The 22,291-nt window shown below is 49.7% G+C and overlaps 1 protein-coding gene across 4 annotated transcripts in view; it reads right to left on the bottom strand.

The window, feature by feature from the left end:
- RNF123 (ring finger protein 123) overlaps positions 1–21,844 on the bottom strand; it is a 54,197-nt gene extending 32,353 nt beyond the window's left edge. The window contains exons 1-23 of one of the 4 annotated variants that reach the window (XM_063348548.1): positions 21,574–21,844; positions 18,969–19,162; positions 17,781–17,865; positions 15,141–15,220; positions 13,625–13,722; positions 12,370–12,424; positions 11,963–12,048; positions 11,198–11,284; positions 10,587–10,654; positions 9,566–9,691; positions 8,711–8,825; positions 7,779–7,883; positions 7,522–7,647; positions 6,204–6,296; positions 5,947–6,020; positions 5,353–5,470; positions 4,790–4,889; positions 4,325–4,386; positions 4,169–4,240; positions 3,377–3,497; positions 2,443–2,544; positions 1,129–1,235; positions 389–587 (exon numbers count right to left, since the gene is read on the bottom strand). In XM_063348548.1, coding sequence (XP_063204618.1) covers positions 389–587; positions 1,129–1,235; positions 2,443–2,544; positions 3,377–3,497; positions 4,169–4,240; positions 4,325–4,386; positions 4,790–4,889; positions 5,353–5,470; positions 5,947–6,020; positions 6,204–6,296; positions 7,522–7,647; positions 7,779–7,883; positions 8,711–8,825; positions 9,566–9,691; positions 10,587–10,654; positions 11,198–11,284; positions 11,963–12,048; positions 12,370–12,424; positions 13,625–13,722; positions 15,141–15,220; positions 17,781–17,865; positions 18,969–19,050 — 2,161 coding nt within the window. In that variant the 5' untranslated portion in view covers positions 19,051–19,162; positions 21,574–21,844. Of the gene's footprint in view, positions 1–388; positions 588–1,128; positions 1,236–2,442; positions 2,545–3,376; positions 3,498–4,168; positions 4,241–4,324; positions 4,387–4,789; positions 4,890–5,352; positions 5,471–5,946; positions 6,021–6,203; positions 6,297–7,521; positions 7,648–7,778; positions 7,884–8,710; positions 8,826–9,565; positions 9,692–10,586; positions 10,655–11,197; positions 11,285–11,962; positions 12,049–12,369; positions 12,425–13,624; positions 13,723–15,140; positions 15,221–17,780; positions 17,866–18,968; positions 21,211–21,573 lie in introns of those variants that run through there. The other 3 variants (XM_063348547.1, XM_063348549.1, XM_063348550.1) reach the window with 3 other exon arrangements.
- Positions 21,845–22,291: the final 447 nt, after the last annotated feature.

Genomic DNA, 22,291 nt, shown 5'->3' with positions numbered 1-22,291 from the left:
TGCTTCCTCGAGCCCTGTACGTGTTTCAGAGGCCTGCCTGCCCCAACCCAACAGCAACGGTGCTGCTACTGCACACATCATCCTCCAGCTGGTCTGTGTTCAGAGCAAGCATGGCTACAGCTGCCTCTGAACAACCTCCCTGCAAAGTCTCGCTGCACTTGTAGGAACCAACGCAGCATCTCCTTACACGCAGAGAGTGACAGCATCACCAGTGTCACGTTCAGGATGGCAAAGTGGTTAACTGTGGACTTGTGGGTATCAGCGTGCCCTGGGAATGGGAAGGAGCAATGCTGTAAGTAGATTGTATTCCCCTTGAGAGTACTGGGAGGTGGAAGGCGCCATTCTCCCAGGGACCACCTGGGCCACGCTAGCATGCAGAAGTACTCACTGTCCTCCTCTGTCCGCTGCTCCACATTTAGTGTGCGCACTTTGATCTTCTCCAGGGTGCCGAGAGGCCGCCGCGGGTTCATCAGGCTGACGGCTGCCGTGCTGAGGAAGCGGTTGGCGCGGCCCAGGGTTGGGGAGCTGAGCCAGCCAGGTCTGGCAAGAGCTCCACCAATGGCCAGGGCAGCAGAGGGACGCTGAGACTGAAAAGAAATTAAGGGAGAAACAGGTCTAGCTGTTTGGCTGCCTGCTATTCCTCCTTTGTCCCTGCAAGGATGTTCATACGGATGCACAGTGGCAACTGGAAGCTGAGCAGATACCCTTCCTACCACGGCTAGGTCAGCAGTGACAGGTTAGCAAATGAGTATTCCTTCCTCTAAGAGCACATGCCAGGTACAAGCATCAGATCTGCACAGCAAGAAGCTGCTCTGTTTGCCTCTCAATTGCCTCGCATCCTTTAAAATGCAAGAACCAAGAGCTGCCATGGAGGGGAGAGGGCATATTCAGATCAGTGGATAGTGAGAGAGCAAAGAAAATTTTGCTGATCAAACTTGGTGCATCCAGGAGCTTGTTGATCTCTAGTGATCCTCATGTAAGTGTAGTTGTTTATCTGGTTGCCCAGGGACCGCTTACAGTCCTGGCCCAGCCACTGCCTTCTTCTAAAGCAAAGCCTTTCTAGCCGGAATCTGAGCTTGCTGCCCTAGCACCAGGGCCCCCACAGGTAAATAACAGTATGTGGCTCACCTGTGCTGCTGACGTTGCTGATTCCTCATCTTCATCAAGATCATCCATAGTCACTGCCTGAAGCTCCGCAGGGTCAATCAGGACATTGGCTTTTGCAGCCAGGTCATCTGCACAGAGCACACCAAAGCAGCTGTGAATACAGGAGTCGCCCTCTGCTTCCCACAAGGCAGCCCTGGGCTCATACTCTTTCCTGCTTCTCAGCAGTAGAAAAACAGCCAGCGAAGTTGGATGTTGCATGACAACATGCTCACTTTACCCTCAGCTTCCTTATGCGGAATAGGTCCGCCCTTGCTAACACAGCAGAGACCAAGCAGCGACGGATGCTGCTCACTCAGAACCCATTTCCGCTCCTGGTCCTACCAGCAACAAACAGAATAACTGACGAACCAGGAGACAAATGCCAGGGCCAAACTGGACTAGCATCGGGAAGGAAACTCAGGGCCTGAGATCATTTGTTAAGCATCCAGCTCTTCAACGCTGTCCCACGATATGTCCCAAAGTCATTAGGACTGCAGATCCCCTCCAAGACTCGGACCAGAAACCATTCTCAGCCCAGAGGAAGGCTGCACTGGTGGTTATGCTGTACAGAGCCTGAACAACACGTCCTCTAGTCCACAGCCCTGTCTTTAAAAGAAGGCCTTGGTAAGAGACCAGAGGAGATTACATGGTTCTCAAGTTAAGTAATCTCATTTTGAACAGCCAGGGATCAACTTGAGACAGGGAAATTGTTTCTAATCTTGCAAACACACTGGGGAAGGAGAAGGGATGTCTGAGCCAAATGCAAGTGCCACTTTAGCCAGAACCCAGAGACAAACCAAGGCTGATTGAACAGCAAGGGGTTTCTAACCCTTCCAAAAGGGATGTTTTGAAAGTCTGTTGCCAGAGTAGCGTGCTGTAGACAACCATACAGCTGCAGTACGTATGCAGAGCTGCCACTGCTTGCCCAGAGTGGTACAGCAAGTAAACCTCGGACTTCCTTCACACCCATCAGAGTCAGGCTGATGGTCAGCATTTTGACAGCCCTCGGCTGGCGTGCAGAAAGAGCACCACACCAGAGGGTATTCCCAGACTACCCCTTCCCTCTACCAGCCACATGCCCCACTCAGGGATAAAAACAGTAAACTGTTAACTTAAAGGATGCTCCACCCAAGAGGGATGGTGTCTTCTTCAGCATAACTTGCACTTCATTAAAATTCAAGTCTCCTCTCTTTAAATTTAATCACAATTCATTACAAACGGCTTCCCCCCTGGGATATCTCTTGGGTGAACACCAGCCAGGACCTGGATGCAGGTATTGGAAATGAGAGCTCTTACCTTTCAGAGTCTTCTTAAGATGAGACAGGAGACCTCCAAGTCGCTGAAGGTCAAAATAATCCACCTTCCCATTATAGAAGAGTTGAGGAGGGATATATGCCTCTGAAGCAGAGAAGGAGATTTGGTTTATTGAGTCCCATGCACAGGACCCATGCAGACATGTAAGTCCTCCTAAGACAGACCCCAGGGCCCAGGCTGGACTGCCACTGAATGACAACTTTTGTTGTCATAAAAGCACAAGCCATTAAGGTAGACGTGATCTCCACAATGAACGAAGCATTAGATCCATGCAGAAACAGGAGTAACTGATGGTCATCGACAACAAGCCTCTCAGCACTTCCTCCCTCCTAGCCACAGTCACTGGGGGAAACTGGATCACCAGAAAACTCAGCAGCTCTCCACCTGCCTACTCCAGCTCTGTCACTTAGTCCCACGGGATCGTTAAGGCACTTACTGAATCTAGAAAAAGGGTCAGCCTGAAGTAAGAAAGGGAACTGCCAAGCAGATGATGGCGGGACAGCCAAGGCAGGGTTTGAGGGTGGGAAAGCAACTGGCATGGATTCGTTTCCCCTTAATCCCCACAGTATGGGAACAACAAAAACAGACAAATATCTTACCCTAAATTTTGACGATGGGATCACTGAGCTGCCCTCCTACAGACCCATTATCAATACTGGACTCTGCTCCAGAGCATACAGGGGAAACTAGTAAACAGTACCAGTGTCCCTTTGCAAGTCTCAGGTCTGGCTGTTAACAGGAATAGGTCTGCACACAGGAATTTCCCAGGGTGACTGGGAACTACAGCCACAAGGTGACAGAAGGCACCAAGACCCATGAGAAATGCAAAACTTCCAGCATCCTGGAAAGCAGTGTCAAGAGGCAAACCCTATCCTAACCACAGAAATGTCCCCAAAGCTTCACCTCCAGGCCTTACCTTCACTGCTCAGTGCAGCAGGAATCTTTGCCTTGTGGCCATCCCAGAAGAAACGCAGGGCAGCGATAAGTCGGTGCAGGAAGCACACCATGTACTCTGGTGGGCACAACACAGTCAAGTTCTAGGGCAAGAATGAGAGTTCAGCCATCAGGACAGGTGTGAAAGTGCATTAGTCCCAGTGGCCACATGGGCAGGCAGAAACTTTCTGTTCACAGCCTTACTATTATCTTTAGCTTCCAGCACTGGGAGAGAGCCCAGCCCCAAAAGCAGGCAGCAGTTTCCACCTCTAGAAAGTCCTGGGCACTGAAACAACAAGGTGGTCTGACAGAGGAGATAGTACGTGCTCCACCACCAAAGATGAGGCTGCTCATGAACACAGAAGTGCAGGTGAAGAAAGGGTTTCCTGAAACAGCAGATGCCTACCTTCCAAAGCTGCAGGCCAACAGCCTGACCCAGGGCCAGAAGAACAGTCCTCACTGAGGCAGTAAAGAGGATGCCAAAGCCAGCAGGCCAGCTGTGGCAGAGTTCTGCACTGCCGCGCTCCCCGAGTGGTTTTAGGACGTTCAGCTCCCACCCAAGGCTGTTCCCACAAACCCCATTCCCATGAATGACTGCATAGGACTTGGATAAGCTGCCTTAGATCTTCTCCCTCCTCCCCACTCCCTGACATATCTAGACCTCAGTTGATCCGTTGCTGCAAGCAGACCAACAAAAAGGGGAAGAGTTCTCAGCCCAAAGGTGCCAGAAAGCAATCAGGATGAGGCTTGCGGGAAGGTAGGCCCTCTGACTTACTCCTCTGTTGCTAGCATTCTCCTGAAGAAACTTGCGGAATTTGTTCAGGAAGATGTATCTGGAGGCTTCCCCCTATCAGCAGGAAAAACAGGTGGTAAACTGATACCTTACAATTTCTGTGGAGATACTGTAGCAAAAGATCCACAGACCACTCACCCCTCCTCTGTCCTTGTTGTTCAGCAGCAGTTTCAGAATCTGAACTTGGAGACCTTCCACCACTACAAAGGGGACACATGTCTGCCATTAGAAAACAAGCACTGGAGAGCAACCACCTATACTGACCCCAACTGCAGTACCCTAGCCCCAGGAGAAAGGCTACCTCCTCAGCAGAGGGGGTCCAGGGAGAATCGGTGCCAGCAGAATGCTAATCCCATCACTGTGACAATTTTCTCCTCTGCCACCTAGCAATAAATTCATCCACAGCTGAGAAACAATGTCCCAAAAGGGGAATTTCGGTTTGCCTGTGTCCCATGGTGGGATGCTGCACATCTGCGCAGGGGGGCCCCAGCACTCATACCCCTCCACCGGGTAATGGCACGGCTTGGAAATAGCTCAAGGGTTGGTCCCCCTGGTTGCAAAAACGGTATGGGATCTTGGCAATTCCTCTCCTTCCTCACAGACCTTCAATGCGTTTCTTGAGCCGCTGGCAGCCTCTTTCATATGCCCGCCGCCGCAGTCTCTCCTCAGCACTCTCCTCCTTCACCTCCTTACTCTCTTTGCCCTGGTTGGCGGAGAGACACTAATTAGTACATCACCGCACGGGGAAAATGTCTTGCCAAAGGGAGAGCAGAAACCCCCTGAAACAATGTGCCAGGATGTGACCACAGCTGTCAGCACACCTAAACAGGCCCTCCCTGGCCTTGTAACAAGTAAGGGTGGGAGATCTTTCGAGGACACACAAGTCAACCTGAAATTCCTCAGACGCTGTGAGGTTCCTTTCCAAATCTGTTGCCACAGGAAACTCTCCCCCTCCCCTGTCCTAAGCAACACACCCCAAATGTCCCCAACTAAGGGACAATAAAGATGATAGGGCAACGGAGAGGCTACAACTCTCACACAGCTCTGCAGGGTTCATCAATACTAACGCAGCTGGAAATATGGACCATCCAACTTCCTCAGCCAGAAAATGATGGGGACAGCAGGCCACAAAATTTCTTCAGCCTCCTTAGCAGATGTGCCCTTACCTCCTTGGTGAAGCGGTTTGGCCACCACGTGGTGGGAATGAGCTCCTGCAAACCAGCCTCCTCCACACGCAGCGGGCTCTTAATGTAGAAGAACACAACCGAACGAAGCACATCGAAGCTGCAGCCAAGTTAAAGCAAGCACAGAAACTATGGCGGGAAAAGGTACAAGGTGTGTTTCCAGAGCTGTAGTGAGAGACCCCTTTACAAGCAACCACTCAAAGCTCCGCAAGATCCAGAGCTCCCTTGTTCTGGGAGAAGACCCACACAGTTATCACAGCAGCTGCCCAAATGCTCACACGGCAGCTGGACTGCTCTGAAAGCCTTTTTGCTCTAGGGGCATTAGAGAGGTCAGGCAGGCAGAAATGAAGTCCTGTGTGTTAGCAGGATGCGACTGTGACCTATATGACACCACTCTCCCTCCTCAAAGCAAGACTTTGTAGTGAATGGCGTCAGGCGGACAGAAGAGACCTGAGAAATTAGAAATGACCTCTCAAAGATAGGGTGGCTTCTGCCTCCCAGGACCTGCAGATCCTTGCAGTCTCCTTGGCTGCATTACTGAGCGCAGGGAGAACTGAGAGGAAGCACAAAGGATACAGAACATTGCTGAGTAGGTATTTCCTGGATTTCTCATGTTTCAAGACTGCAATGGTGAGCCGGAGGTAGTGAATCTAGGGAAACAGGAGAAGCAAAAGTGACTCCATCTACAGAAGAGGATATGACTCTCTAATAGGTACAGCGTTACAGAACTGCTCTCTCTGGATCAAAACAAAACCTCATGTACCTTTGGACAAGGGGAACATAACAGAAACCGGCTAATCACAGATTCCTGGGGATTCAGAAGTGCAACTCACTTGTAATCCCAGATCTGGGATGATGGGGGAGAACCTGTAAGCCCGCAGCAGGGACATCAGTAGCTGCTTGAGGCACTCATGCACTTCATACTCCTGAGAAAATAAGGAATGCATTGAACAGTAACAGCATGGAAACAGGAACAGCTATAGTTCCCAGAGCACAACCTTGCAAGAAAGGATTCACTTCTGAACTGAAAAAGCAGGTGCCCTGAACCCACAGTGTTTGTCCATCTAACTCCACAGGAGAAAGTCTGAGCAGAAGTTGGTGCCATCGCTTCGCTACTGGGAAACAAGCTTCTGTACTAGTAAAACCAACCTAGTAGTAATCTATGAAAAGCCAAAGTCTTAGGTCCTATTTAGCTGGGCTGAGTGACCCATCCCCGTATCCCCTGAACCTTCCTAACACACAGTGTTGGCAGAACCAACCCAGAAAGGAACGAAGTTACTCTTGTATAAATGGGATGACAGAAGAGCTGTCTTTTTGAGTCCAACCTATAGCCAACCAGCAGGACAAAAGCCAAATCTTCCTCAAGTGCAGCAGCCCTACCAGGGTGCTCAGCTTCACTTCTAAGATGATGGGCCTGAGGGGGTCATGAAATTTTTCTATTAAATTTTTCTTGACAGCTGGCTGGGCCAGTGCCCATATCTGTTAATTGTTACCCAAAAGAACAGACATGCTGCTCCAAGCAGATCTCTGGCAGTGACTGGCTCTCTGTAATCACCCCAGCACTCCAGCAGCAGAAGCTTCCCAGTGGCTACCAAAGGCCACCCCAAACAAGCATCCCAGGAAAGAGTGACCTCATCCAGCTCGGACAGAAAGAGGCACGGGAAGTTGGAGGAGGCTTTTCCCCCACAGTGCTGGAAGCGGTGAGAGTGCAGTGCCCATTTCCGCTCCAGTCCTGTACACTGGTCTCTTGGGGTACATGGTGGCATTTAAGACTTCCACAGTCACATAAGCATTAACAATATCCAAAAGACCAACTCATTTCTTATTGATGAATTTGATGTTCCCACAAGAACAAAGTTATTCAATATCACCAGTTCCTTTAGCAGCAGGAGAAGCTTAGAAATGCCTTGTTAGCTCATTGCCAGTGTCATCATTACCAATCACTCTGCATTCAACCCTCATTCCCTGGGTGCAAAGCAGCAGCCAGATGAGCTAGGTGAGGGGGTGGTCTACCACAAAAAAGGGATATTGGCACCAGGAAGGGAAAGAAGCTGATCACTACCAGCATTTTCTAGGTAAGGCTCCTGTCCTCAGCACCTCCCAGGGTCACCCTGTGATCCCTTGGGAGGAACCAGCACCCTAGCAACTCACCTCCATAAGAAGCCACATGAGATCCAGCAGCTGCTGAATAAGGGGATGGGCGTCCACTGCCCCTCCTCGCTCAAGGATGCTCAACAGGAAGGTCATAAGCACATCTTCCACCAGGTACACCTTGCACTTTAGACAGAAAGCCAGGTCAACAGTCCTCCAAGGCACAGTCACTTCCCAGCGAAAGCTGAAGTTTACCTCCCCTTGCAAGCACAGTAACTAGCACCTACAGAAGCTTGCAATGGGCAGGCAAAACTCACCATAAGAGGGGAGAAATAATTGAAGATGTGGGCTAATGTAATCAACACTGTGGGTTCTCCCTGTAGCTGCCACATGGATGTGTCCTTCTCCACCAGCTTCCCCTCCTGCAATGACAAACCCAGAAAAATACACGGCTTGAAGCCAGCCCAATCCACGCATACACCAATGACTGAGCGAACTGGAGGCCTGGAGCAGCCACTGTTTGCTGTTCCATGCCTGACTGCAGTAAAAACCTTGAACGTGGGAATTTAGGATGGCAAAGCAGCCAGGCCTTTGCCTCTGGAGAACTTCAGTGCAGTCCAGACGTCAGTTACTATCAGCCACATGCATGCACCTTGACAATCTGTTTTTCCAAATGGGTTCAAGCGTATATGTAATTTGTAAATGGGAATCCCTGCAGAGGAGGTCTACTAGTAAAGCAGGCCTCCATTCAAGCCAAGAGCATAGCAGATAGTGTTCCCTACACTTTGGGCATGAATAGATCATCTCTTATCCTCGCAGAAAAAAAGGTTTCTAGCAAACAGTACCACAGCTAGAACAGTTCTCAAGGCAGACTTGCTAGAATTTCACCATCACTGCACCAGGACACCAGTAAAAAGTTTAGGATATGAACAAGCTTCTTTCAAGGCTGCAAAATCAAATCTAGTCGTTCTGACTCCAACAAACATCAGCCCTCGCATACTAGGAACGAAACTTCATAGGACTGAGAGCAACAAAGCCCAGTATGGTTTAACTTAAGCCCTGGAGCTATCAGGATTCCGATTTTGTAATCCAAAGAGCTCCAGGGACGTGCATGCCCCATGCAAATGCATGCAAGCATTTAGATTCTCAGGTGTATGAAAACATCTGAGCTCTCAGCATGTGCTGAGAAGTGCAGAACCACATATTCCAGCATGGTGTCCCACAGATCCACCCAGTGGCATTAGCCTACCATCACATCTATTCCGATATGGATCACATTCTTCAGGTAGCCTAACAGCTTGCGAGCCTTCACTAGGTCTGCAACAGGAGGATCTTGCAAAGGGCGGTAACCTTCCACTGGATAAGTAGGCAAGTGTTAAGGTAAAATGCAATCTGATTCTTTCAGGACTTCTTTTGTTTGTGCAAGGAAAGGACTGCGTCTCTATTTCACTTTATACCCACACATCCCTCAGTCACAGTTCAAACCACAGTGCCTTCTAAATGGATGATAAGCCACAAGCTCTTATCCCCACTTCCTCAATATTGCAAGCAGCAAGTATTTCACACCACACTTCTGCTCTCATCAGAAAGACCGACCGGAGCCTCCACTACAGCTATCAATAGGCACACCCAGCACTGCTCTGACACGAGCTGCAGGTCTCAGCGGTCGCACAGGAAGGCAGCAGGCAATGCTCCTACCATGTCAGAGGTCCTGCGTGGCTGGGAGGCAGAAGAGACCAGTGGACAAGAGGCTCAGCAGCACAGCAGCATTAGGGTTTCCAAAACTGGAGGGTAAGATTCTTGCAGGACCTGAGAGCATGGGAACAGGCAGCCCCCAGCTGCAAATTCAGAGCTGCCAATTCAGAGCCGAAAGCAAATCTCACTTCAGAAACAGTTGGGGACCAGCACTGGTGTTTTTGCACCCTGCAGTTCTGCTCCATCTGAGGGGGTATCTGGTTCTTCTCTCCTTGACCCTGCTCTGGGCACAAGTGCCAACAGAAGAAAGTGAACTGCAGTCAGGTACGTATATTCTACAGCCCCTAAAGATGGTCTCAGGACAGGCTCTTCTCCCTTCAGACCTCCTCTCCCCACACCTGAAGGATATCGGAGTGGACGGCTTCCGAAGTTAAAAGCAACGGACTCTTTGAAGGAGAGGCTGATGGCAGGGAAGTAAGCCATTCCAGCGCCCCTTGTGATGTTATCAAAAGCGGTTCCCAGAGATATGCCGTTCCTGAAAGAAGGAAAATCCACGAGACTTTAGTCACAGCAGGAAGATTTTGAGGTAATCTGGGCAATCCAGTTACCTGTGTTCCCCTCCCAGCAACTTGCCAACACAGACACATCAGTCAGTTGTGCCTCCTGTCACTCTTAACCTGGCACACATGCAAACGTCGCAGCTTTGCTGAGTAACACCATGGGAAGCACAGCAGCACTCCCATTTTCATACGATGGCACAGGAAGGCACTACAGTCTGCACAACATGCAGGGCCCACTCAGCTTCAAGGGCAACCCAAATCCTTACGAGATAACCAACCAACAGGACACTTTAAAGGCAAGTGACATTTTTGGCCCCATCCATTTGATGTTGGTGGAAATAGAAGGATAATGCTCTCAACCTACTCTTCTCTAAAAGATGACATGGAGCATCTAACAGTTTTTAATTCCGGCTGACTTGTCACATGTATAGTTTAGGGCCAAGGAACAATTCTTATTCCGGCTGGCCTCTGCTCACTGTCCATGAGACTTGGAGTCTAGAGATTTATCAGCCTTTCCACAGCTCCTTGTGAATCCAGGACAGGCAAGGTCTACATTGACCACAAAAGCAACTAATGTGGCTCAGTCAACTGTAATATTAAGCATCATGAGAGATGCCCTCCCCTCCAAAATCCTAGTAAATTTTACACAGACTTCATAGCTTGAACGTCTTTCTGCCAAATGCTCTCACCTGAACTTAGGAGATTCAACAGCCTGTTTAGATGGTTTCTGAACACAACGCAGAAAAGCAAAGGCTGGAACTACCAAGGAACTTAAAGGGGAGAGGGCAGAAATAGGGCTCAGCAACCCGCTGAAATCTTTATGTTACACACGGACATCAAGAAAGCAGGGAACTGGGCAAAGATGCTTACAAGCAGAAAGCAATGGTGCCCTCATCAAGGTCTATCAGACAGCTGACGATGTCTCCTGCTGCCCAGGACTGCAGTAAAGGGAGAGAAAAGGTTAAACATATATCCAGGGTGTTCCCACATCAGAAGAAAGACTGCAATCTAACCAATTCCTTGTGATTCAGGGTTGAAGAAGAAAAAGTTCCTTCTCACAGCAGCTCACATAGCTTTCTCAAATGCTTCTGGAAGCTGCACATAAGGCCCCTGATTGGGATCTTTTTTCCCCTCCAACACTAGGAACATGCACAGGATCAAACATGTATTTATCCCAACACTGCATCATCTGATGATGCTACATGCTCTGATGTGCTACAGAGAACCAGAGCCTTCCAGAGACCAACAGCAGCACTATGCTGGGAATCAGTCTGCTGAGGCTGCTGAACAAAGCACCCACATAAGCACGTCCAGCAGCCCTAAACTACCAGCAATTGCTGGCACATAGCCTCCCCAAGAACAGACTGAAGCAGGGAGGACAGCTTGAGGGCATTTTATGGGGCCCAGGAGAATCCAGCGACCAGGAGGAGCCAGCTGCTTTCTTCTCTTTACATTCTCTTCCGGGGAAGACAGCTACTCACTTTGCCATAGTTGGTAGTAGTCACGTTCCACTTGCGCACCCTGTTTCCATCATAAGCATATGAATCTGGCGTATCTCCAACTCCTTCCTGCACCAAAGTATGAAAGAGGAGACTTAGACCAGACCAAGCATAGAGGATCCCTCTCATTGCAAGAGTGGGTTTAAGGGGGAGACCAGCAGACAGGGAGAGCAGCTGAGAGCACGCATGCTCTGCCTGGGAAAAGCCCTCACTCTTGGAGTGAATCCAATGGCCTGTGATCTTTGGTTCAGAGAAATACACCACTCCCTACTCATTTTTGGGTCAGAAGAAGAGTACTGACATACCACACTTCCAAATTCTGTCCACACTGTCAAAGCAGTGCCCCAGCATGCCCGTCACCTCCCCTCTCGCATGTTGCAGACTGGCAAGTTAGTGAAACTCTGCAGACAACATCCCTTCTCAGCATCAAAGAGCTGCCCTGGGCCTGCCTCTCCTGGGCAAAAAAGCCCCTTAGGACCACAGCTGAGGGCCATCCTGAGAGACATAATAGTGCCTACATGCAGCAAGAGGACAGTAATGCACTCAGCGTGCGAGGCTTTCACACAGCGCACCATTCTGTGAACACTGACCAGAGAGTCTAGTAAAGATTTTTAAAACAGCAGAACAGGTGTGGGAACAAAACGCCAGCAGGGCAGGAGCACAGCATCAATGCGATGCTCCACACTGACTTAAAGAGCAGTGGAGGAACACAGAGCAGCCCTGTGCCACATGCAGCGGTTACACTACCTCCTGATTAAATCTGCAGTTGAGAGTACACCAGCCAATCTGCATGAGTCCCTGGGAGGAGATGAGCACCTCGTAAATCCATTTCCCTGAAAGAAAAGAGATGCCACACAGTAAATCCCTGCCGCCTGGCTCATTGTTAGAGAAGCAGAACCTGACGCTGCTCCCACAGAAGTGTGGCACATAAAGGAGCTTCAGGACATCCCTAGCATTCCTCTCCCACCTCTTCACTCCAGCATCACACAATCCTCCATCCTCCTGACTTGCTGGAAAAGCCAGTGGATGAACTGGGGAAGAAGGGGCTCAAGATCTGGAACATACTCAAGATTTCCTGAGCTCTCTAGTTGTGTAACTCTCCATGCACTCTTCCCAGGGTCTTTTCTCAAAGCATTGATGGTTTATCTCCTTACCTTTATACACGCACGTCGTGGCCCTGATGGACCCAAAATTACTGTGGCCAATCACCTGGACCAACAAACAAAAGGTATTTTAAAGTCAGGCAAAAAGGCGGTTTTGCTCAGCCCTACCCATTCTCTCCTTCCTAGCCCTCAAAACCAAAGCAAGATGGAGAGCTATTCACAAGCACAGTGCCAGGAAGAGATGGGACATCTTCCCCATCCCAGCCGCTGTACTCAGAGCCAACAGCCCCTGAGGAAACCATCCGGGTCCTCCCCACAGCTCATCTGTACTTGATAAACCCCAGTGAAGCATGCAGCATGGCAGCAGTACAAGGGCAATGTGGTGACAGACAGGTTCCCAGTGAATTGTGACAGGTATACAAAAGTGACTATTTTAAAGGAAAGATGTCTGAATCCTGGACAAGTTAGACCAAAACTATAGGTTCAGGGTGTCCAGACTAAAGCCCAGGACCAGCAGGTAATACGCTGCCCAGAAACTGAACCCTGTTAACTCCTGACTCTCTCAATCTCAGGACAGACCATGAAGAAGAGACGAAGGTAGCAACAAGGAATTCACATGCAAGCCAGTCTGATCTGATATGAGACCAGCTACAGAGGTGGTTAACGGGAAAGGGGAGACCAGGGCAGTCTCCTCTGCTAGAGGTAAAAAACGATCCATAGATTAAGGAGGGAATGAGCACAGAAGCACGATGTGCACGCTCAGTGAAGGGGCGAAAGGAGCACAGAAATTACTGAAGCAGCAAAAGATTAAATGCCAGTGGATTCCTTCAACTAATTTTCTGCATGAAGAACATCAGCTAAGAAGCAAGCAGGGAGCTAGTGGGAGCAAAGAAGAAAGGAACAAGTCAATACAGCGGCAGGGCCTGGGCTCAGCTTCAGCCTCTTGCCACCGTTAGAGAAGACCAGGAGGAAGGAAGGAAGAGGCAGTCTGCTGGAGGGAGGGACAGGAAAAGTTGGCTGCCAGCCCTTCCTCTGCTTAGCCAAGCTCTTCAGTGAGCCTCTGGGCCAGGGTAATCTTTTCACTTCCTCGCAGCTCCTCTCAGAGTTTGCTAAGGCTTAAGAGTACTGCAAGACCTCTTCCCAGGAGAGCTCATTTCCTCCAGGATCTTGCAGCTTTCTGGGTAGACTTCATTTACAACACACTACAAAGCCAGTGACAGGGATCTGTTATGAAGAACAAACCAAGAAGCCCAAGTGCTTTTAGTCCCACAAGACCATTTTCTGCTGCACCCAGCATCACACTCACCCCAAGTAAGTCATCATCAACCAGCAGGAGCCCCTCAAAACCGCTTGTGTGGTCCAACACCACAGTAGAGGGACCAAGCCGGCCCTCTGCTACCTGATCTGAAACAAGAGTTGCAGAAAACCTGTTAGGGAAAGTTGTGCAGGATTTAACAGTACACCTGATGAGTGTCTCCAGCTAGACTACAACAGCACCACAATCCTGCTACAGCAGAGGAAGACCAAAACAGTGTTACCCATGTTAGACCATGAGAACCTCAGAAAAGGAGACACCAGTGAAATTTAAAAGGAAGTTTTCACAGCAACACACAAGGTCTTAGCTATGCAGTATTCAGGTCATAGAATCATTTATGCTGGATAAGACCTTTAAGATCATCAAGTCTAACCGTTAACCTAGCACTGCCAAGTCCACCACTAAACCACGTCTCTCAGGACCGCACCTACACGCCTTTTAAATACCTCCAGGAATGACAACTCAAGCATTTCCCTGAGCAGCCTGTTCCAATGCTTGACAAACTTTTCACTGAAGAAATTTTTCCTAATATCCAATTTAAACACCCCTCCCCTGGGGCAACCTGACACCATTTCCTCTTGTCCTATTGCGTGTTACTTGAGAGAAAAGACGGACCCCATCCCTCTACAACCTCCTTTCAGGGAGTTGTAAAGAGCGGTAAGATCTCCCCTCAGCCTCCTTTCCTCCAGGCTGAACAACCTCAGTTCCCTCAGCCGCCCCTCACAGGGCTTGTGCTTGGGACCCTTCACCAGCTTCGTTGCCCTTCTCTGGACTCGCTCCAGAACCTCAATGTCTTTTTTGTAGTGAGGGGCCCAAACCTGAACACAGTATTCAAGGTGTGTCCTCAGCAGTGTTGAGTACAGGGGGATGATCACTGCCCTAGTCCTGGTGGCTACGTTACAGGTCATATGTTAAGATTTCCACATCGCCTGAAAATTTTACTTTGGCAAAATTCAAAGACCAAACTAAACTCTGAGCCAAACGTTTGGCCAACATATCACACTTTGATTGCAGCCAGCAAGAAAAATTCTTCTTTTTAGGAAATGAGCCAGGTTGTATCCTGCCACCTCCTGACTCATTCAGGGAAACGGATGCCAGCAGGAATACAGGCAACAGCCTGAGGCCCAAAGTGAATACCTACAGTGGAGACCAGTATGTAGAAATTGTCAACAAGCCCCTGCATTTCCCACCAAGCATAGCACTGCATACTGCTGGTCACAGCAGTGGCTCTGCATATCACTGTCAGTGAAGCATCTCCAACATTTGCCCCAAAACTGCTTTTCCAGGCATTTTCACCCGGAAATACACCTCCTCCATCTGCGAGGAGACCTACTCCAGGGCTGGCTGATGAGCCCCTCACAGGCAGGATTTAAAGGAACAATAAATTAAGAGCACAGGAGGGCAGAACAACACTCACTCAGGAACTGCCTTTCATGATACAACTTGTCCTCCCAATTAGGTAGAACAAGCAAAAGCACAAACTGGACAGCCACTCAGTGTCTCCTACCTCGACTGTCTTCGGAGCCATCCTCCTCTGCTAGCAACCGGTCAAGGTGCTCCTGCAGGTTCTGGAACGTCAGGTGCTTTCTAGGGAATAAACATGCACAGGAGCTCTTCAGAAAACTCTATCTCCAAGTTTTAAAGAGCTGCAGCCTAGACACATGTGTCTGCACAGTCCTGCACTGTGAGACATGAACTGGGAAGCTCTGTCAATCTGTGTTTCTTGTAATGAATCTGAAGAACTTCCTGCCCAGCGTGTTGGGTCAATGAATGAACAAAGCACCAAATATAGTGTGAAAAAGCAAAGTAGTTAACAAAGGGTCTTAAAAGTCTTCAGTCTGTTTGGAAGTATTTTGTGGCAGGAAGAAAACTGTACTGCAGTACAGTGGCAGCAAGAAACCAGCTGTACTACCAATAACTGTGGACCACAACTTTGCTGCAGTCAGCATCACACAAACATGGCGTAAGTCAGGATTTGTTTTTTTTACCCCAAGTATTTCATAATACAAAAGAAGGGAGAAGACGATACCAGCATCTGTAGCAGTTCAGACAAAGGTCAGGCTAGCCCACCGTTCTCTCTCTGACAACAGCCAAAAATGTTTTGTTTTCATACTAAGGAGAAGTCTCTCACACACTCCCTCTGGGCCACTATTTTAGAGAACTTTCTCATGCTGCCCTCCCCTAGTTCTCTCTTTTCAAGGCTGGTTTACTTAGCTGTTCCTTGTACAAGAGCCATTCCAGACATCTGACTTGCTCTTACCCTTCCTTGAAACCTCTGCAGCTCTAAAATACCCTCTTGGAGTTGGTGAGGCCAGAACCACGTTACTCAAGATGACAGTAAACCACAAATTTATTTAGCGGCATAATGATTTTCCTTATCCTACATCCTTTCCTAACAATTACTAACGTCCTACACTCTTTTTCTGACTTACTAAAGACTTAGTATTCCCACCCCAATCTCATCCTTACACAGTAAAAATCAGCTCAGGGCCCATCATTTTACGTGCAACGTTGAGGCTGTTCCCCTTTCAATACATCACTATGCATTTCCCTGCGCTGAGCTTCACAGACCATTTCACTACCCGGTCGTTGTCTCACAACCACCTTACATTTACTTTGTCCTAACTAGCTTTGTAACAGCAGCAAACTTTCCCACCTCATGCTCTCTCCCTTTCCAAGTCTCCCACAGATACACGGAACACAGGTCATGTTGCAGGTCTTTGAGGGACCCTAGCAGGACCTCCTTTTACCATAAGAATCGCTAGCTGCACCTATTCCTGCTTCCCGTTTCCAAAGTCATCTGTGGAACAACTTCCCACTTCTCCAGGACTTGGGGTTTCCCTAAGAGTGTGGTGAGAGATCTTTGAAAGCCTGATGGATGTGAAGATGCACAGAAGTGGAATCAAAGAATCACTTTTGGTTGGCGTGAGAGAAGGTGGTTTCAGCAAAGCAGTTTAATCAAGAGCTAGCATGGAGGAAGAGTTCTGGAAGGAGGTTAGAAGAGCATGAGACAGCCGGAGAGATGTCCGCAGTGAGCTCCTCTATGAGGAATTTAGGCCTCTGAAGACAAGATGTCATACCATAAAAGCTGCTCTCATATGGAAAATGTTATTTTCAAGGCCTGTTTAACTGCTGCTGGGCTTTCCACCAAATAGTCAAGTCCAGGGAAAAGGGTGGAAGAGAGAAAAAAAAGAAAGAGAGAGCAGTCCAACAAACTATCAGTTCTGTGCTTTCACGTCATTAATCACCAGGCAAAGAAATTAGAAATACTAAAATCCAAAATGCTCGGGCAGACGGAATATTCCAATGCACGGTGGCAAAGTAACATGACCCACTTTACCTCCCCCGGCCATAACCCTTGCTCACCAAGAGTGGAGAGGGCCAAGAGCTATTTTTAGCAGCTCTGAGCTCACATTTGAGCTGGCAGTACTAAGTATAGCCCGTGGAATGTGACCCGAGCCACTCTGCAGCACCGCCAACCAGCAGGAGCTACACGCCTGCCTTGCTCTGCCACACTCATACCTGCCCTGAACCTGTCTGACTCGTCTCTGGCAAAAGAGCTAAATGCAAGGGTAATTTTTCTCATCCACAGCTACAAGTTTCTGGGCTACAAGGTGAAGGAGAACTGAAAATTAATAGAAGACGACAGGCACGAAGCAGGAATGTTGTGTTCCTTTTCCTTTGGTGACTCCTAATAATAAAAGTGCGAACAGTTCCACAGTGTAAGAAAAGTATGGTATTCCATACATCAGTAATAGCTTTGCCTTTAGTTTACAGGGCACTGACGACCTATTTTTCATTCCCGTACCTAAAACCTGTGCATTTTACAGTTCCTTACACATAAAGGGGGAACAAGAACAATAAGGTAAATGCCTAATTGCCTATTTATTTCAGAAATATTGCCCAGTGACTTTGTACATGAGGTTTTTCATGCAAAAAATTCTGAAGAATCCTTCCTAGCAAGCCCTGCAATTTGAAAAATCCATTAAAGGACAAGACCTAAGAGTCATTTCTGTAACATGGTGCTGCTGTGCTTTTAACAAAGATCAGTGTGTGGCACTAAAAGATCTTTCCTTTCACCGCAGTGCTGTACATCTGGGGACTGATACATCATCGCTTGCCATCTAGCGAATGAGAAGTACAATACCTGTAAGCAGCTGCCGGCTGGTTCCCATCAGCATTGGTAAAGACGCGATGCAGATAATCATTCAGCAGCCTGCTGTTTACAATCCCTTGTTAAAAAAACAGACAGGAAATAAGCTTAAAGGGGATAAACTCAAACATTAATTTCATGTACAAGCAAGAAATCGGTAACTATGGAAAAATGATGTTCAAGTTTGCAGATCAGCACAGTGGAAAACACGGTTTCAAGAAGTCATTCATCATCTTACTGTCTTCACTAGCAGCCCTAGAGTCAAGCATTACAGGATGCATCTCTGCAACAAGGGCTGTTTCCAATGTGAGCTGCTCTACAATAGCAAATGGCAAGCTATAATTGGTCCCCACAGGTGGGACTATATCCTCAGGGATCCTGCTGCATCTGGAAGTACCAGATAAAGTAACTTCAAAAGCTGGAGGTGGGAATCCAATCTCATTTCCAAAAAAGTAAAAATAGAAATCTTATCACTATTGCAATTTCTGATGTCTTGTTCATACCTGGGCCATTTTAAGTACCTATATCTCTTAACCACACTAGAGAAGATACTGAGATAGAAAGGCTTGCAGATGCAGTTCATCTCGTCTAACCCACAGCCCTCTTTAATGATGTATGCTTCACTTTAGCTTTCACTGTGGAAAACAATCCCTAGTGTCCCATTGATGCAGCACGCTTTATTTCTGGGTGCAACAGTGCCCTCAAATGCCAGACTTGTGGTCTCATAAGCACACTTCTGCTGGTTAGGGTTAGGGATAGGGATAGGCTGAGTCCAAGAGAAAACAGATTGCCTAGCAGGTACCAAAATTTCCCAGAAAAGGATTAATCTGAGAACTTGAAAACGATTAACCTGAGAACTTGACAAGCTGTTCATCCTGGAAGGGGAATTCCCTGAATCAGATGGGATGAAGGCAGGCAATAGGGCATTCTCCAGCCTCACAGAGCAGGGCTGTGTGGCAAAGAATGGGCACTGTGACATGAGCTCCTGGAGCCCTTAGTACTACAGGAACGTCCCTCCCAAAACCTCATCTCAGTTCAGGGATTTACACAGTTTCAGCCCCACCACACCTCACATCAGCAAGGTGACTGCAACTGGAAGGCAGCTGATCTCAAGTGCGGCAAGGGGAACTCTCCCGATCCACAGTGGTCCTGCTTTTTCACAGGGCACATACAGGCCCATACCTGTGACCTTGGACTTCTCTGGCTCGGTGCTCAGCCTGTAATTCTTCCTTGAGAAAGCAGTCCCAGCACCTCTTGACGTCATTCTTCACAGGAACCACTTCCAGAGTGGACATAAGACAGATAGATGCCTAGAACAAAACCTGCTGGGGAGAATGCTGCCTTTAGACTTCTCCCTTTCTTGGAGGTTGATGTACCTGGATTGAACAACAGAGAGAAGCCAAAAAAATAGCCAGAGTCTTTGCACTAACACCAAAGCCAACTAAACTGCCAACCCTGCCACCTGTCCAACAGCTCAAAATCTTCCCAAAGAAGCCAAGGCATTAAGCCACACTCCACACACAGACCCCACTCCAACCAAAGGCACAGGCAGAACCAAGTCAGAACCACAGGCAACCTTTGCACTGAGTTTGAGCCAGAAGCACTGAGCTAGTACAGGGCCGTGGCTACGACCACTCCCAAACGCCACTGAAACTGGCAACTACATCGCACTTCTACTCATGTCCTGATGAGACACTTCTGCTTTTCTCTTCCACACTGTATTCTTTGACAGGAATATGCACTTGTTTAATCTGTTTATCAGGTTATTAGATTATTCTGCTATCCAAAACTGAGAGAGAAGGAGAAGGAATGTGACAAATGCAGATGAACTGGACTACAAAAGAATATCATTGACTACAAAGAGATAGACCCAGCTGTTGGTTTTATGGAGACAACAGCAGATGCAAGTAGAAGTATACAGAAAGGTTTACAGGTTAAAACCTACCATGAGACTAAAGATTCATGACCCTTCCTGTTATCACTAGAATGCAAACGATGCTATCAGAGCTGATCTGATGTGTGCCAGGAGAAAAAGAATAAATTCAAGTTGCTAGTTCCATCCAGCTTGAAAATGTTACATTACACCTCTCTCCTGTTTCTGATTGCCCCGATAGCTGACCATCACTGGAAGTTTCTCTCGCTTCCTAGACAGCCGTCTGACAAACCGCTTTGTGACACACAGAGCAACAGGAAGATGCAACAGGAGCAAAGGCTGTGGGAATTAAATGCCTGCCGTCAATTTCATACAGAGCAGAAACTAAGGTGAACCCAAGAAAAATTCGTGAACTTGCCACGTGATGCAAGTGCCATGGCAACTCCACTGGCAGAAGATCACCTGAGCTTCAGCTCCCGAGTCAGTAGACTGGGGAAAGGATTTCCTAAAGCCTGATTTCCTCAGGGCCACACCAGCATCCAGTAGTGGAGCAGCAGTGCCCAGCATCCCTTCTGCAGCACTGCTAAGCAAAACCACAGAAACAAAGCAAAAACCAGCCTGGATCAATGGCCCTGAACGATCTGCATCAGAGACTCAAAATAAGAAATAAAACAATTAAACTATAAACAGAAAGACACCATTTACTACCAAAGCAAAGCAGACAGCACAATGTGTACTATCCTAAAAGTACTTTAAATGTGAGACATGATTTCACCTCTATCAGGACAAGTTAAAAACACCCAAGAGCGGTGGGGAATGCCCCTAGCTCTTCCCAACAGCGGTCAGCCCGGTACGTGCACTGCCGAAACAGCTTGAATGTCCAGGCAGAAAGTGCAGCACAGCCACACCGGCACCCTACGTATGAGATGCACTGTTGGCATTGCTGCAGAGCCAATTTTTTTTTTTTTTTTCAGTGGGAGCAGATGCTGCTTTCAACAGGTCAGAGAAAGGGCAGAGCAGGGGGACATATATGCGCCATTCACAAAACCAGCCCCAGCAGCTCTGGCAAAGACACCCAGCTCTGAACCTGGCCACGGGTTAATCTCCATTCTCTGGGCAACGGCAAGCAGCTTCCAGCAGAAGGGCAGAATAAACAACACGGGGCAAGCCAGATCTTAAACGGAGCCGTCTAGAGGCAGCCGAGGAGGCCAAGAAGCAGGCCCAGCAAACGCAGCTGGGTCCGGCAGACGCCGACTGAGTCCTCTGGCTCTTGCCAGGACAGCGGGGATGAAGCCGGCAGGGAGGCAGTTGCAGCAGAGGCCCCCGCACCCCTCGGGAGGCAGCTCTGCCTTCCTTGCCATGGCACCCCCAACATCAAAAATACTGGGCAGCATTGCCCAAATCCAGGAACTGACCCTAAAACCAGGCACATCCCACAGCACCCTCAAAGCTGGCAGCATGCCCAGCAGCACCCCCAAACCGAGACACCCCCTGAACCAGGCAGCACTCCCTGAACAGACACCCCCCAAACCCGACGGCTCCCCCCATGCCCACAAACAGCCCCAAATCCGGTGGCACCCTCAATACCCACAAATCCCCCCAAACTCAGCGGCACCCTCCATGCCCAAAACACCCCCAAACCCGGGGCCACCCCTACAACTGCCCACAACCCCCAAAGCCGGGAAAGCCCGACAGCCGCGGAAGCACCCCCCAATCGGGCGCCTCCCCCCTCACAAAACCGGACGACACTCCCCGAGATCGGCCGCACGCCTGAGACGCCCCAGCCCGGCCCAGCTCCCAGCCCCGCGGCGGCAGGGGCAGCTCCCAGGCTGGGCTCCGCGGGGGTCCCGCACTGCCGGGGCTGGGCAACGGGGGAGCCCGGGGCGGCCCAGGCCCAGCGGCCGCCGCACTCACCACCAGCCCGGCCGCACCGCCACCGCCGCGCTACGGCGAGCCGAGAGGGCCATGCCGGGCGGGCGGGCGCGGCACGCGTTGCCGGGAGACGGGCGGCGGCGCCGTGCGGGCCGCGCCGCCAAACCCCCTTCGCGCTCACGCCGTGCTGGGCCAGGCTGCCCTCCCGGCGGCAGGAGCAGAGACCCCCGGTCCCGGGGGTGGGTGCGAGCTTCCCTCGGGGAAACTGAGCAGCCTCCGAGGCCAGCGAGGCCCCAAGCGCAGGGCCGTGGCGCTGGGCAGCCGGCCAAGGCCAGCTCGCCAGGAGGGAGGTCTGGAGAAGGTGCTGCCGTGGGACGGCCCTCAGGCTGCCTGGCTACCAGTGCTGGGGCTGGTGGTCGCCGGTGCTGGGGAGCCGCAGGAGGACCCCGATGGCAGCTGGCTGGTGGCGCCAGGGCTGTTGGTCTTGGGTACGGGAAAGCCGTGGGACAGGCCCAGCCCCGACAGACACCCCCTGCAGAGCCCCAGGGTGCAGCGTTGGCAACTTACCCCTCTCCGTCTGCTCGCTCCCTGCCTCCTGGGCAAAGGCAACCACTGAAATCGCAGCGGCTGTGACTCACACGTACTGCTGCATCTGCCCTGCTGTCCTCCCATGACGGTGAACAGATGGAGAAAGCAAAACTGATGAGCCCCCACTACCCGGCATGAGGCAGATGCAGGGCGTCCCTGCTCTTCCCCCCCT

The sequence above is a fragment of the Chroicocephalus ridibundus genome, chromosome 10 (genome assembly GCF_963924245.1).
Source record: "Chroicocephalus ridibundus chromosome 10, bChrRid1.1, whole genome shotgun sequence".
In the NCBI taxonomy this organism is placed as follows: domain Eukaryota; kingdom Metazoa; phylum Chordata; class Aves; order Charadriiformes; family Laridae; genus Chroicocephalus; species Chroicocephalus ridibundus.
This window is presented reverse-complemented; position numbering and strand designations above follow the sequence as displayed.